The sequence below is a fragment of the Leptonychotes weddellii genome, chromosome 5 (assembly GCF_054177405.1).
Source record: "Leptonychotes weddellii isolate Sample4059 chromosome 5, ASM5417740v2, whole genome shotgun sequence".
Taxonomy (NCBI): Eukaryota; Metazoa; Chordata; class Mammalia; order Carnivora; family Phocidae; genus Leptonychotes; species Leptonychotes weddellii.
In genome coordinates, this window is record NC_138373.1 from 21,165,138 (window position 1) to 21,179,098 (window position 13,961).

Sequence of the window (13,961 nt, forward strand, 5' to 3'; positions counted from 1 at the left end):
GAAGCTTTGCAGTTATAAATCTCCAGTATTATACTCCACCCTTCTACTCTTCTGATCCCATCTCTATTCATTTACTTACTCACTCATTCATTCTTTCAACTAACATTGAGCTCTTACTAATGCTGGTCACCATGCCAGATATTGTAAAAAACTAAGATACAATTCCTACCTTCAAGTGGCTCACAGTCTACAAAAGAAAATATATACATATATATATAAATAAATGACAGGGTACCTGGGTGGTTCAGTTGGTTGGGCATCTGCCTTCGGCTCAGTCATGATCTTGCGGTCCTAGAATCGAGCCCCGTATTGGGCTCTCTGCTTAGCAGGGAGTCAGCTTCTCCCTCTCCCTCTGCCCCTCCCCGCACTTGGACTCTCTCTGTCTCTCTCTCTCAAGTAAATAGATAAAATCTTTTTTAAAAAATGCTTTTAAAAAGAAATAAAAGACAATACAGTGGTAAGTTCAACAAGAGAAATATTTATGAAGTAGAAAGGTAGCACAATGATTAAATCTCAGGGATGGGGTAGGGGATGATCATGGAGAACTTCCTGAAGGCATAAAGGATGAGTTCTGAGGGATGAATAGGAGTTTGTAAGTGGAAGAAGAAAGTAGGGTAGGCCGTGGGAAGGAAGAAGGAGAGCAATCCCAACAGAGGTGCCCTGAGGTGAAAACAGCACTTACTATTTTGTATTAAAGCAGTCTATCAGTGACCTTTTATTAGTCACCCAATATATACTAGTACATAATATGGAAGAATGTAAATGTGTAAAACTTGGTTGCTTCCCTCAAGGAACACATCATGTAACCCCAGAGATAGGAGATAAACTATAGACGGGCTAAGTGAGTGGAATACCATGGCCAAAGGTCAAAATGCATCTTAGTAGGAAAACCCTGGGCGTTTTCAAGATTACACACAAGTTTCTTCCTTAGCTCCATATGTTAAGGAGTTTGTCTGGATATGTTCCCCGATCATGCGGCAGGCACTCTATATACACAGTCATCACATCCAGTCTCCATAGCAACCTTATGAGCTTCACGTTAGTTACCCCATTTTATAGCTGGTGAGACTGAGGCCTCTGGGCAGTGGTTCTCAACCAAGGGCAGTTTAGCCCCCCAGGGGACATTTGGCAATGTCTGGAGACATTTTTGGCTGTCGCCACTAAATAGAGGTGCTACTGGGTAGAACCCAGGGATGCTGCTAAACACGCATCATTGTCCTACAATGCATAGAACAGCCCCCACCACACAGAACTATCCAGTGCAACATGTCAGTAGCGCGAAGATTGAGAAATCTTGCTTTAGAGTAATTAAGTTCAGTTGTAAGAGGTCACGCAGACCTTAACTCAGCACACTGTCCCCTGCAACAAAACCCCAAGTGACACACACAACGTAAGGTCGGTGGCTATTAGAACTTCTCTAAAGAAGTGAGTCCTATTCCTATCATTTCAGGCCATTCAGAGGCACATGCCAGTGCTCTTCTTCAGAATGCAGAATGAATGCATCCTTGCCCTGGGGTATGGTCTTAGGTATTGGACTGTCAGCAGATCATAAAGCGACCTGCCCCAACCGTGTCAGCCAGCATGAGGATACTCACTTCCCACCTATTCCCGTCAGGATGGACTAGTTAGGCTGAGATAATCAACAATCCGCGCATCTCAAGGGTGTAAGACTTCAAAGGTCCATTTCTCGCCCTCTCTACATGTCCATTGTGAATTGGCAAGGTCTGTGCTCATTGTCATTATTTATCAGGGGCACGGCTGGCAAAAGCTCCAGTGACTCTCGATGCCACATCTCAGGACATACATGTGTGTCATACCGCCACAGGGAGAACACTGAAGAGCTCGTGCCAGGAATTAACTGCACACGAACTCGTCTCCCACACCCTGCCCCTGCAAGGGACCCAGAGAAGTGCAACATGCCTATATGCGTGGCAGGAAAGAAAGAAAAAAAAAAAACAGATATGGATGATCATTAGAACTCTGTACTGACACTAATCAGAGAGACAGGTCTCATTTTTTGGACAGTGGTTATCAAATTAGATGGCCCAAAGTCAATACATTCTTAATCCGATACCTCCAGCCCTTTAGCAGGGAGAGTAGAGACCTTAGAAGAGACAAAAGCACATCCTGATGCCTGTAGGAACTTCTGCTCTTGCTACCAGAATAGACATATAAGTAGCTATAAAGAAATGTACCTTCCTAAACAGACGTAAAACCCAAAGCCTGCAAGGAGATCCCCTGAAGGAAAATTTGCTGATAAGGAAGTGCTCCATGACTCTGTGCCTGAGATTTACCCTCACTTGCGTTCCCTCTTGGGTGCCCTGTAGCTCTGCCATACTGACTTCGGTGAGGGAAAACCACTGTCTCTTTAATGTTATATTTTAATTATTATATTTAATATAGTGCTATCAAAAACTTGTTTATAGCCGGGACAGGCTGTGACGTTCAAACTGAGCTTTACTAAAGGCCTGGAAAAGTCCACAGAGAGAGCCTCAGAAATCTAGATGGTCTGGACATCTTCTGCCAGGGCTCAAATTACTCAAGAAGTATGAGCTTCCCCTTAGACCCTGACTTCTCCCTTAATGAACCACCCAGATCCTCCTCCTAGGCATTTAGACCCCTCCAAAACCAAGAGAAGCTGAGGCCTCTCACCCCAAACTTGGGCCATACTTCCTATTTCTTGTCTGTAGACCTGTGTCTTCCTGGAATGGTTGGGATTGGAAATGAGCCCATCTTTCACACACACTATACACACAGATGTGTTTCCTCCCTGCAGACTAGTGCGTTGTCCATAACTATGAAATACCAGGTAGCACCCACATACTGTGGAATCTGGACCAGCTAGAAAATGGGTCATGGGGTTAGTGAGAATGATTTGATGTGGCTTCCAAAGAATTACCTAATTCTTTTTGTAGAAATCTGAGTGTAGAAACCTGAGTCTCAGAGAATGATATTAATGAAGGGGGTGGAGTATCCCAAAGCAGGATGTATGGGATAATCTCAATTTTCTAAAATAAATAAATATATATATTTGTAATAGCTATAATAAATTGAATGCTTTCTGTGTGCCAAGCACTATACTAAATGTTTTATAAGCTTTATTAACCGCGACCTTGTAAAATGGTTACTGCAATTATCTCTACTTCTTGATGGATAAGGAACTGCTGGAATTGGAACCCAGGACTGTCTCATGCCAGAGTGCTTGTCCTGAACCATCTTTCTGTAATGCCTTTCACGTATGTATACACACACCCGCATAGCTGAAGAAGAAGCCTAAATGTTCATGGTTAACTCTGGCGGAATTAGTGGTGATTGTAGTGTATTTCTTTCAGTTTATTTCTGCTTCCTAATTTCTAATGAGGTGAATAGGTACTATTTTTGTAGCAAACATAATACCAAAAAGGCCTGGTGTCATCCTAAGGTGAGCATTGGTTTCAGCAACCCTGTGTCTCAGCAGAGCTCCTTGGCTGGAGAATCCTGTTTTAGGTTAATGACCAAGTTCATTATGACCTTCCTTGGGCTCAACTTCTTCCTGTTGGTTGTCCCCAGGGGAATGTAATTATGGAGGCAGAGTGACTGATGACAAAGACAGGCGTCTCCTGCTGTCCCTTCTGTCCACGTTCTACTGCAAGGAAATTGAGGAGGATCATTACTGTCTCGCTCCTGGAGACATTTACTACATCCCTCCTCATGGCTCCTACCAGGTGAGGGGCTCGGCAATCCCCATGTGGCTAGGGGCTGCAGGGTAGGTAAGGAGGGCCCAGAGGTAGCCTTGGGCTTCCTGACTTAGGCCCATAAACTATTTCCAGTATTCCAAAAAGCCTCTAAGAGAGACATTATTACTGTTTAATGAAAACTGAGCATTTGATAGATAAGGCCTTTTCAAAATGTGGGGTCCATCTTGGGGGGTTAAGGGGACAGATGGCTAAGATGAGGCCTTAGTAGTAAACAGGCTGGAAATTGGTACTTGAAAACAAAGGTTCAAAGGGGAAGGACAGAAAAACTGGATGGAAGAAGGAGACAGGAAAAAGAAAACAGGAAATCTGCGAGAGATTGAAAAGGGCTTTCTTTTTTTGAGCACCTGTTATATGCCAAGGCCTAGTCCTCTGTAACCTGACTTATCTTCCCATTTACAAATAAGGAAACTGGGTGTCAAGGTGACACAATTAGTTTGCAATAGAGCTAGGATCCAAATCCAGTTCTGTCTCAATGCAGAGCCAGAACTACTGGGGGGCAGGGGGGAAACAAAGAGAAGCTAGGGGTGGGAAGGGAAATACTCAGACCTCTGCCTTCATACTCACTCCCCAGAAAACTATGAGGAAGAGCTTGGGATGTGTTCACTGTGTGTGTGTGTTGGGGGGGGGGGGTTGGTGTGTGGGGTGGTGGGCAGGCGTGGCCCGTGGTACCAACCCAGTGTGATTCTTGCTTGGGTTAGGTCCGGCCAAGCCCTGAGTGATCTCTGGGACCTGAGGGTACCTGGGTTTGTGTCAATTGAAGGTTTCTTTCCAGTCCTATATCGACTATCTCAGGAACCTACCCATCACAGCCCACCCAGAAGTCTTTGGCCTCCATGAGAATGCTGACATCACCAAGGACAACCAGGAAACCAACCAGCTGTTTCAAGGGGTGCTGCTGACCCTCCCTAGGCAGGCAGGAGGGAGTGGCAAATCCCCCCAGGTAACCAGGTGTGGGGCAGGAGACATAGTTCTGTTTCCCAGGCAGTTTTCCACCTGGTGGTCACGCAGGATTGTGGCTGATGACCAGGAAAGCAGAAGAGTGGAGGTCTAGCAGACCCCTGAGGGGAGAGTATGGGTGCCCGGGTCTTCCTGCTGAGAGTCCTTAGATACAGAGCTGGAAGAGCACCAGTGTTTCCAGATTGTCAGCTGCTCCTGGATACTCCTCATGATTCGTTGCTATACCCATATATCATCTGCACTCCATTTACATAATATTTAAAACTAAATCTCTTTTGCTTAAAAACATTTCTTTTAAAAGCTGCTCATCAGTACCATAAGTGGAAACCCAATGTCATTTCCATAAAGTCATGACAGCCACAAAAAAGAAAATGAAAGCTAAATAGTTATTAGGTTCCTCGCAGATGATGTCGCTGAGGCCCTGCTGGCTCCTTGTGGAAAGAGGAAGATCAGCCAGTGTTACAGAGCGTCTAATTAGCACTGATCCAAGACTTTGTCCTTGAGAAGAATGAAAAGTGAAAGGTGGCTGAAACTTGGAAAGAGAGTGACTTTCTCACCTTGTGATTCAACATGATTTGCTCCATGTCCTGGAAACACCTAGAATCAATCATTTTGGGTGCCTTTCGTGGTTAGTGCACACTTTATGAAGCGCAGACCCCGTCCACCATCCTCAATCTACAGATGAGGGTGAAATGAGCATGAGAGGTAGAGACCTGCTTCAAAGCGTTCATCAGCTCAGGCAGAGCCAGATCCAGGACCACCATCTCCTGACGCCACCACGTCCTCTTCTTTCCCCGTCCTTCCCTTCCCTACTTTCCGAGCTAACCCATGTTCACGCCCTCAGCTGTGGATTTCTCTTGATTTGGCTCATAGCGCCATAAGTGACAATAGGTATGAAGATAAAGTAGCCTGCGTGGTCTCAGTTTAGGGATGGAAATTCCCCCTCACAGAAGAGAGAAGAGGGAAGGAAGTGCATGTTCCAAGCCTCTTGGATCCACAGGATGGCCGAGCTCTCTGTTTCTCCCACAGCCGGGTCCTACTCCTTGTTCCTCTAGGCCTGTCCCCTCTCCACTTGGCCAACTCCATTGCCCTAGACTATTCTTGCTCAACACTGAGGAATGGCCTACTACCTTCCCAGGTGGCCTGTCCTGTCGCTGGCACTGAGCAAGAGTCTCATCTGTACCGTGGGCTGGTTCTGAGACGCTGGCTGAGGGAGCTGTGGGAGATGCTCTCCTAGGGCTGACCTTAAAAGACAGAAGTTTAGCAGGGTTCAGTGCTGCTCTGAGGCTACCTGGCTGAACAAGAATTCCCTGCCCAGCCCTCAGGCTCTCGTTGCTCTGCTTTGTTACTTTCTGGGCCAAGAGGCAATGCCTTCCCAAAGACCAGTAGAGAGGTGAGGGCCCTCCTTTTCCCCGGGGCAGAATTGGCTTCTGTGGGAGATGTCCCAGGAAGGTCATACAGACTCAATGTGAACTGGTTCAGGTTTACCCAGACAAAACCACAATGCACAGGCCTTGTTTCTCATTCACCTCTCTACTGTCTGCCCTTTAAGGAAGTGATTGAAGAGCTGGCCCAGGACATACTTGCCAAGCTTCCCAATGACTTCGACCTGGAAGTGGTTGTGAAGTTGTACCCTGTGGTCTATGAGGAATCCATGAACACTGTCCTAAGACAGGAGCTCATCAGATTCAACAGGTGGGCCAGATGGTCTTACTTGGATCCTGGGAACTTGGATCCTGGGAGTTGGAGTGTAGGGGTATGATCTCATGGGCAGTAACAGATGTGTATGCTTGATAAGGGCTGCTGTGCAACGGAAGTGGCTTGCCCCACTTATAGGGAGGGCTGTCAAAAGGGCCATCCCAGCGTGTGTTCACCTACTGTAAAATCATTTTTTCTATTCATTCTCTCCCATTCATGCACATGACACCTGGAAAGTCAGGTTAAAACCAATACCGAGCAGGCTAATAGTAAAAGTAACTGTTAGAACCACTTTTCTTAAGCCCTTAGTGCCACGTATGGCTCCAAGCACCATGCTTGTGTTTGCGTTCAGCCGTAAAGTAGTCTTTTGAAATATGCACAATTAGTAATCCCTCTGCCACCATTTTACAGATGAGAAAACAGACCCAGAAGAGTGAAGTAATTTGCACAGGTCCCATAGCCATTCAGTGAGAGACTGAGTTTGAACCCAGGCTGTCTGATCCCAGAGCCCGTGCACTTAGCCAATAGGTGAAATCAATATGAACAGAGAAAGTGGTGGAGAGAAGAGAAGTTTATCCCATTACCCCAACCACAGAGGTAGGGAAGGGGTGTTATGGGCTGGCCATGGGGCTAAGGGTGTCTGGCCCTACTCACTTCTCCAATTACTATATATAGCATAGCACCCAATAGATCATCTTGACTTGACTTCTAAATAAGACTGAAAGGATTCTCAAAGACCATCTGTGCCAAATGAGAAAACTCATCACTTCTGCCTTCAAGTCCAAGGTTCTTACTGCTCCCAGTTCTTCATCTGTTACTATCTCCATTTTGCCTCATTGGTCATCGCTCAGTTTTAGGGACAGCCCTGACTCTGAAGGACTAGAGAATTGGAAGAATGTCATCTAAAAATTCCTTGCCTTCCCAGTCTTAGGAGTCAACAGGCCATATGGGGGAACCAAGCAAAGTATGGGGTGTGAGCTAAGGCCGCAGCAGCACTCCTGTGAGTCAGATACCTTGGTGTGGTGGGAGATAATTGTCATTTATCCAGATATTAAGCCTAATGGCTTCCCTCTTCTAAGGTCACTGGAACTCCTCCTTGGTGGTTGCATGGGCCTTCACTAGCCTTTACCACTGGTCATTGTAACAGAAGAGAACAGGGTAACAGCAATCTTATTTTCCAAAGATGGTCAGGATTAATCACATTGAGTAATACTCCTACATTCCCCACCCCCCCGCCAGTACTTTTTTTGACCTGTTCACCAAGTGCTATGAGAAGCCTGAAATGATTAGGTGAAGTTCAGCTTCCAATTCAGGGGAGCCATTATTGTGTCTTCTGAGGCAAATGTTCCTTCCCTGGGAGCTAAAACCTTGAAACTAGCAGAGCTCATAGTTGCAAAAATAGAAAAAGCTCTGGCAAGTAGGTCTTTAGGTGGAATAGCTACAGATCTGCAGTATAATCCCTCAGATGGTCACTTTGCCCCTTGACTCCTCAGCAAAGCACATGCATCAAATGTCTGACCCTTAAATTCCTCTTAATAGGAATATTTAGCGATTACACATCCAGGAATCTCTTTCTTGTATTTGATCATTCTCGTATCCCTTTGGCTGGGATTCCAAAAGTCTTTGGAGATGACGAGTTCTCTCTGGTGGCATGTTCTTTGGCACTCTCAGGTGAATTCCCTCTGGGCTTGGCTAGGTCTCATAACATAGAGGCCAGAGAGAGAGACAGGCAAACTTGGCATCTCCCAGGATGCCCTTCAGCTGCCTTTTCTCAGGCATGGACCTCATAATCTATAAAAATAACAACTTTGACAATATGGATCAAATCCCTTCAAATTGTATTACCTTTTTTTAAAAAGATTTATTTATTTATTTCAGAGAGAGAGATAGAGGGAGAGAGCACACGCGTGTGGTGGAGGGACAGAGGAAGAGAGAAACTTAAGCAGATTCCACGCCCAGTGCAAAGCCCAACATGGGGCTTAATCTCACGACCCCGAGATCATGACCTGAGCCAAAACCAAGAGTCAGACACTTAACCTACTGTGCCACCCAAGCGCCCCAATTTTATTACCTTTTGACCCAGAAATTCTACCATTACTAGGAAAATCATTAAAAGTTTCCACGAAGATTGATATGGATGGATGTTCCTAGCAATGTTGTTTACAGTGACAACAAACCTAGAAATAACATGTTACAGCAATAGGGAAATTGTTAAATAAAAATTGCAGTCATTAAAAAGGATGATTTAGGGGTGCCTGGGTGGCTCAGTCATTAAGCATCTGCCTTCGGCTCAGGTCATGATCCCAGGGTCCTGGGATCGAGCCCTGCATCAAGCTCCCTGCTCAGCCAGGAGCCTGCTCCTCCCTCTCCCGCTCCCCCTGCTTGTGTTCCCTCTCTAGCTGTCTCTCTCTCTGTATCAAATAAATAAATAAAATCTTAAAAAAAAAAAAAAAGGATGATTTAGGTCTCTATTGAATTGGAAAGATGCTCCCTATACGCTAAGAGAGAAAAACAAATACAAAAAAAAATTATGTTTATATATAGAAAAATTTGGAAAGATAAACATCAAAGTTATCTTTAGGTAATGAGATACTGGGTGATTTAATTTTCTTCTCATCTTCGTAATTTTTCTATGATGAGTGTATATCACTTGTATGACCTTTGAAAGAGGGGAAAAGTGAAAGGAGACCTGGAGTTAGTATACTTGGATAGAATAAAACTGGAGAGCCTGGCTGAGTCAACTCCTTTGTTCTTGCAGGCTGACCAAAGTGGTTCGCGGAAGCCTCATTAATCTTGGCCGAGCTATCAAAGGACAGGTCCTGATGTCCTCAGAGCTGGAGGATGTCTTCAGTAGCATGATTGTGGGTAAAGTACCAGCCATGTGGATGGCCAAGTCCTACCCATCACTAAAGCCACTTGGGGGCTATGTGGCTGACCTGCTGGCCCGCCTGGCCTTCTTCCAGGTACTTGGGAGTCAGGGCAACTGGGCACCTGGCATGCTCATTCAGGTGTAGAGGACATTCTGAAATGGACTGAGCATCTACTAGAGATAATCTTCCCAGAGTTGAGGTCAGAGGGCAGGGGGAGACTTTTCAGAGTCTTCGGAAAGATTATAGCCTATAGAGGCAAAAGTAGGAACTAGAATACATGTCACGAACTGGTGGCTCATGGACCAGATTCAACTGATAGATATATTTGGTTTGGCTGCCTGGTAATTTAAATTTTTTGAGCAAGCATGTCAACATTGAATTATTATACATAAAACTCCAGATATTTGTCCTGCAAAAAAAAAGGAAGACCTGAAACAATGGGCCTGCATTCCTGAATGGCAACTATTATGAGATGAGTGCTGTTGCTCAGTTTAGACAAGGCACATAGTTTCCACTGCTACAGTCCCTGCCAGTCTCTGTTGTACCCCTGACACCAGCTTGCACCTATGCTTTTCTTAAAGTAGAAATATATATCTTTGTACCTGCATTTCAAAAGTGGGAAAATATAAGCTAAACTTAGAGGGCTGCCTGTTTTAAGAAAAATGAGAAAAGAGATTTTTCCTAATGGGACTCATTTACATTATCTGCCTTTGAACTATCTTTGATGTGTTGTTGATTTTGAATTTTTATTTCTGTGGCTCTCCAGGAATGGATTGACCATGGGCCCCCTGTGGTCTTTTGGATCTCTGGATTCTACTTCACACAGTCTTTTTTGACGGGTGTCTCTCAGAATTTTGCCCGGAAATACACCATCCCCATTGACCACATCGGATTTGAGTTTGAGGTAGAGGTGCTTTGGGTTAGGCCAGCTCATGGGACCAACCAGGGAAAGCAATGTTGCCTATTTCTTAGTGAGTCCAAACATTTGGATGTGTTAAGGCCCAAATGCTTCTGAGATGGTACAAATTAAGTATTTAGCACAAATTAAAATAGCTCCAAAGTTATTCCTGACAGAATCAGAGGATTCCCAAGGCTTTGTCTCTGTATATATATATAAGGAATCTTCCCAGAGGAAAGCTCTGCCACCCTTATACCAAGAAAAATTGAAGCATCCTCCCCCACTGTTTATTCATCATGGTGGACTCTTCCTTTGGAAGGACTCTTCATTTGGTCTTGGGTAGTCCTTTGCTTGGAGTGAAGTCAAAGGAATGTCCAGTAATCAAATATCACTCTGTCCATATATGGAGAGAAAGGAGTAAGATCATCTTGTTGAGAGGTTGCAGACTGGTTGCGTAGGTCTTGATTTAGTTTACAAATGAATTTGATGGTCTTTGAAGACAATGTTAAGCTGAAATTAATGCAATAAAGTAACAAAATAACTGGATAAACATTGGAGAAAAAAGATAAAACCATCTTTTTTGATGTTGAAATGATTGTATACCTAGAAATCGTGAAGACTCTAAAAACACACCTATCAGAATACTGATAGGTAATAGGTATCAGAATACTGATATGGTGGCTGGATACTGGTTAAATATACAAAAATCAATAGCCTTTTCCTATTCTAGCAATAAGTACTTAGAAGTAAAGGCGAGAAAAATATTCACAATAACAAAAAGATTACAATTTGAATGATTTTAAATGGAGTTTGTGATCTCTGGTTCACCATAATCCCCACCACTCCTTGTTTTCCTACACTTGGACCATTTTCTGCACTCGCCTGAAGGAATTTGACTTTGCCACCTCTGAACCTAAATAGTGGTGTGCTGGAGCTGGCTTATATCAACTCACCAGAGCCAGTTGTGGCTGGTTATTACATAATTGATAGCCTGAAACTGACCATATGCACCATAGACATCAACAAAAACTACAAATCAAGGCTTTATTTCTCCCCACTAGAGAACTGCTTCACCAGTGTGTGTCTGAATCTAACCCCTCACTTTATAGATCCAGGTCCAGAAAGGGAAAGGACTGTGCAAGGTTGCTAAGCTATAGTTAATGTGGCCTCCTGACTCCTACTTTAGTGCATTCTATCTGCCCACCATATATATTCCTAGTCAGCATGCTGACTAGGAATCAGGCCCAGTCCATGTGTGAGGGCAGGAGGATTATCACAGAAGCCCCAGTGTCCGGGAAATGCATGTGGGAAAGGCAGGCATTGCAGCAGATATTCTAATCTCTTCATACTGCCCCATTTAGGGAAATGGCAGGTAAAAGAACTTACAGCTTCCTCTCTTCCAGGTTACCCCACAAGAAACAGTCATGGAGAGTAGCCCAGAAGATGGGGCCTACATAAAAGGCCTCTTCTTAGAAGGTGCCCGCTGGGACAGGAAAACAAAGCAGATTGGGGAGTCTTTCCCCAAAATTCTCTATGACCCATTGCCCATTATTTGGCTGAAACCTGGGGAAAGTGCGATGTTTCTGCATCAGAACATTTATGTGTGTCCAGTCTACAAAACGAGTGCCCGAAGAGGCATCCTCTCTACCACAGGCCACTCCACCAACTATGTCCTCTCCATTGAACTACCAACAGACAGGCCCCAGAAGCACTGGATAAACCGAGGGGTAGCCTCTCTGTGCCAGCTGGATAATTAATGGCATCTGTCTCAATGCAGAAAATAAAAGGCATTTCGTTCTCGACCACAGCCTAGCTTTCCTTTCGTAAGAGGCACCTGGTATGATGAGGATGGCAGCAGTTATATAAATAGAGTGCTTGCTATGAGCCAGGATTTCAGAACAGCCCTATAAAGTAGGTTATTATCATCACCCTCATTTGATGGCTGCAGAAACCGTGATACAGAGAAGGTAAGTAAGATCTCCCAAATCAGATAGCTACTAAAATAGTGGAGCCTGGATTTGAACACCGACAGTGGGACTCTTTCTTCAACCTAGACCTTTAGCCATTTGGCTAAGCCCCTTTTTGGTTTTCTCTTGTCGGTTTTGCTATAACTGCCACTGAACTTTTAATTGCTTCTTTCCTACTCTGTGTCTATGCACTAACATCAGAGTCTCAGGTTCAAAGAGGATTGAGCTGCTTTCATTTTTTGAGGTTTTGATATATTTGAAAATCACTTACACAATAATCTTATGTGGTGGGGTATTATTATGCCCATTTTAGAGATGCAGAAACGGAGGCTTAGAAAAATAACTAGCCCAAGCTTCCACAGTTCATCAGTGGTAGAACTGGGACACAAATACTTCTCTACTAGGCTGCAACAGATGCACGGAAATTTCAGGAAGAAAGGAGACATGAGAGAACCAGTATTTGTTGCAGGCCTACTGCGTGCCATGGGTTGTGCCTGGGCCTTTAGATGTCTTGATTGTTCCTCTGTGGTAGGTACGATAGTCTCTCCCTCTGGAGGTTCGGGGAGATTATGTAATTTGCCTAAGGTCACCCAGCTCTTTCACATTGCAGAGCCAGGTTTTGAGGCAAGGTCTGTCTGGCTCTAGAAGCCATGCATTTTTCACTGCCACATGCCGTCTCCCTGCCAACAACTTGGCTGTGTTATGATGTAGAGTCTTAAATGTGTAGCTGCAACAGCCATGTCCAAAAAATTTCTAGTTTATCACTGTTTTCACCCAGGGCCAGCTAGAAGGGAATCCTGAAGGATATGAAAATCACATTCTTGATATATTTACTTCTCAGCTAACTCCTTCACTTAGCTCTTTGGCTCTAAGTGACTTCCTTCAGGGCATTCCACTGGTCAGTTCATTGTTGAGCAAGGACATAAGGCTGGTTTCTCTGCCTCTTCACTAGAATAAATGTCCTCAAGGCCTTTGATTGTTCCTGAATGTGGGAAGCTTCTGAGAACCAAACAAACATATTCCAGAAACCTTTTCATGGAAACATGGAATTGATCAAATTCCAATTAAGAGCCCTGAATTCTGGTATCAGCAAATTATCTGAGAGATCCTAGAGATTAAGCACAAAAGGGCAGTTCTCCAAATCGTGCCAGGAGGCAATAAAGAAACAGTGAAGAGGAGCAGTCTCTTACAGCTCATTGCAGGTTGCTTAATGGTTTTTTGTTTTTTTCTGGGGGGGGAAGACAGGTTGTTTTTTTTTTTACACCCCAATGGGGGAAAGAAAATCAGAATGAATAGAGAGCTGAAACTGCTGTTATCATTCCAAGTAAGATTGTTAGTCATGTGAGATGGAAAGATGGTCAGGATCCCAAATGCCTGAATCTTGGACTGGTTAAGTCATACTGTAAGCTTTAAGGCAGTGAGGGGGTTGCTAAGAGAACAATTGAATTTTAGTTATCTAACCCCCGGCTTCAGCAACAAAAAGCTGAGGGAAGCAAGGACGGACTGTTTCATTCCTCAGGGGTCAAGGGACAGAATGTTTCTGTACGATGGATTAAATTTTTGTAATTTAAAAAATTTCCTCCACTTTGAAAAGAAAGAGTGCCCTAAATTTGAGGTCATTGTCTACTGGGGCCAATATGGTAATTAATGTCTCCCCCTGGGAAAGAGCAGTATGTTCTTCAGAAATCCTGGTGAGTTAGAGGTTGGAGTCCTGGGGCAGAGATGGCCAGAGATCAGCTTGGTGAGAAGCTGCAGGTCCTGCCTATAAATAGCTCAGCAGATAACATCAGACAGACATTGTCACCAAGCTAGTCCTTGCTCTTTAAAAATCTAG

The 13,961-nt window shown here is 44.3% G+C and overlaps 1 protein-coding gene across 1 annotated transcript in view; it reads left to right on the forward strand.

Moving 5' to 3' along the window:
• LOC102748709 (dynein axonemal heavy chain 3) overlaps nucleotides 1–12,332 on the forward strand; it is a 46,771-nt gene extending 34,439 nt beyond the window's left edge. Inside the window, exons 14-19 of the mRNA XM_081819883.1 lie at nucleotides 3,550–3,704; nucleotides 4,510–4,677; nucleotides 6,247–6,389; nucleotides 9,151–9,355; nucleotides 10,029–10,166; nucleotides 11,564–12,332. Coding sequence (XP_081676009.1) covers nucleotides 3,550–3,704; nucleotides 4,510–4,677; nucleotides 6,247–6,389; nucleotides 9,151–9,355; nucleotides 10,029–10,166; nucleotides 11,564–11,917 — 1,163 coding nt within the window. The 3' untranslated portion in view covers nucleotides 11,918–12,332. The remainder of the gene's footprint in view (nucleotides 1–3,549; nucleotides 3,705–4,509; nucleotides 4,678–6,246; nucleotides 6,390–9,150; nucleotides 9,356–10,028; nucleotides 10,167–11,563) is intronic.
• The last annotated feature ends 1,629 nt before the right edge of the window (nucleotides 12,333–13,961 follow it).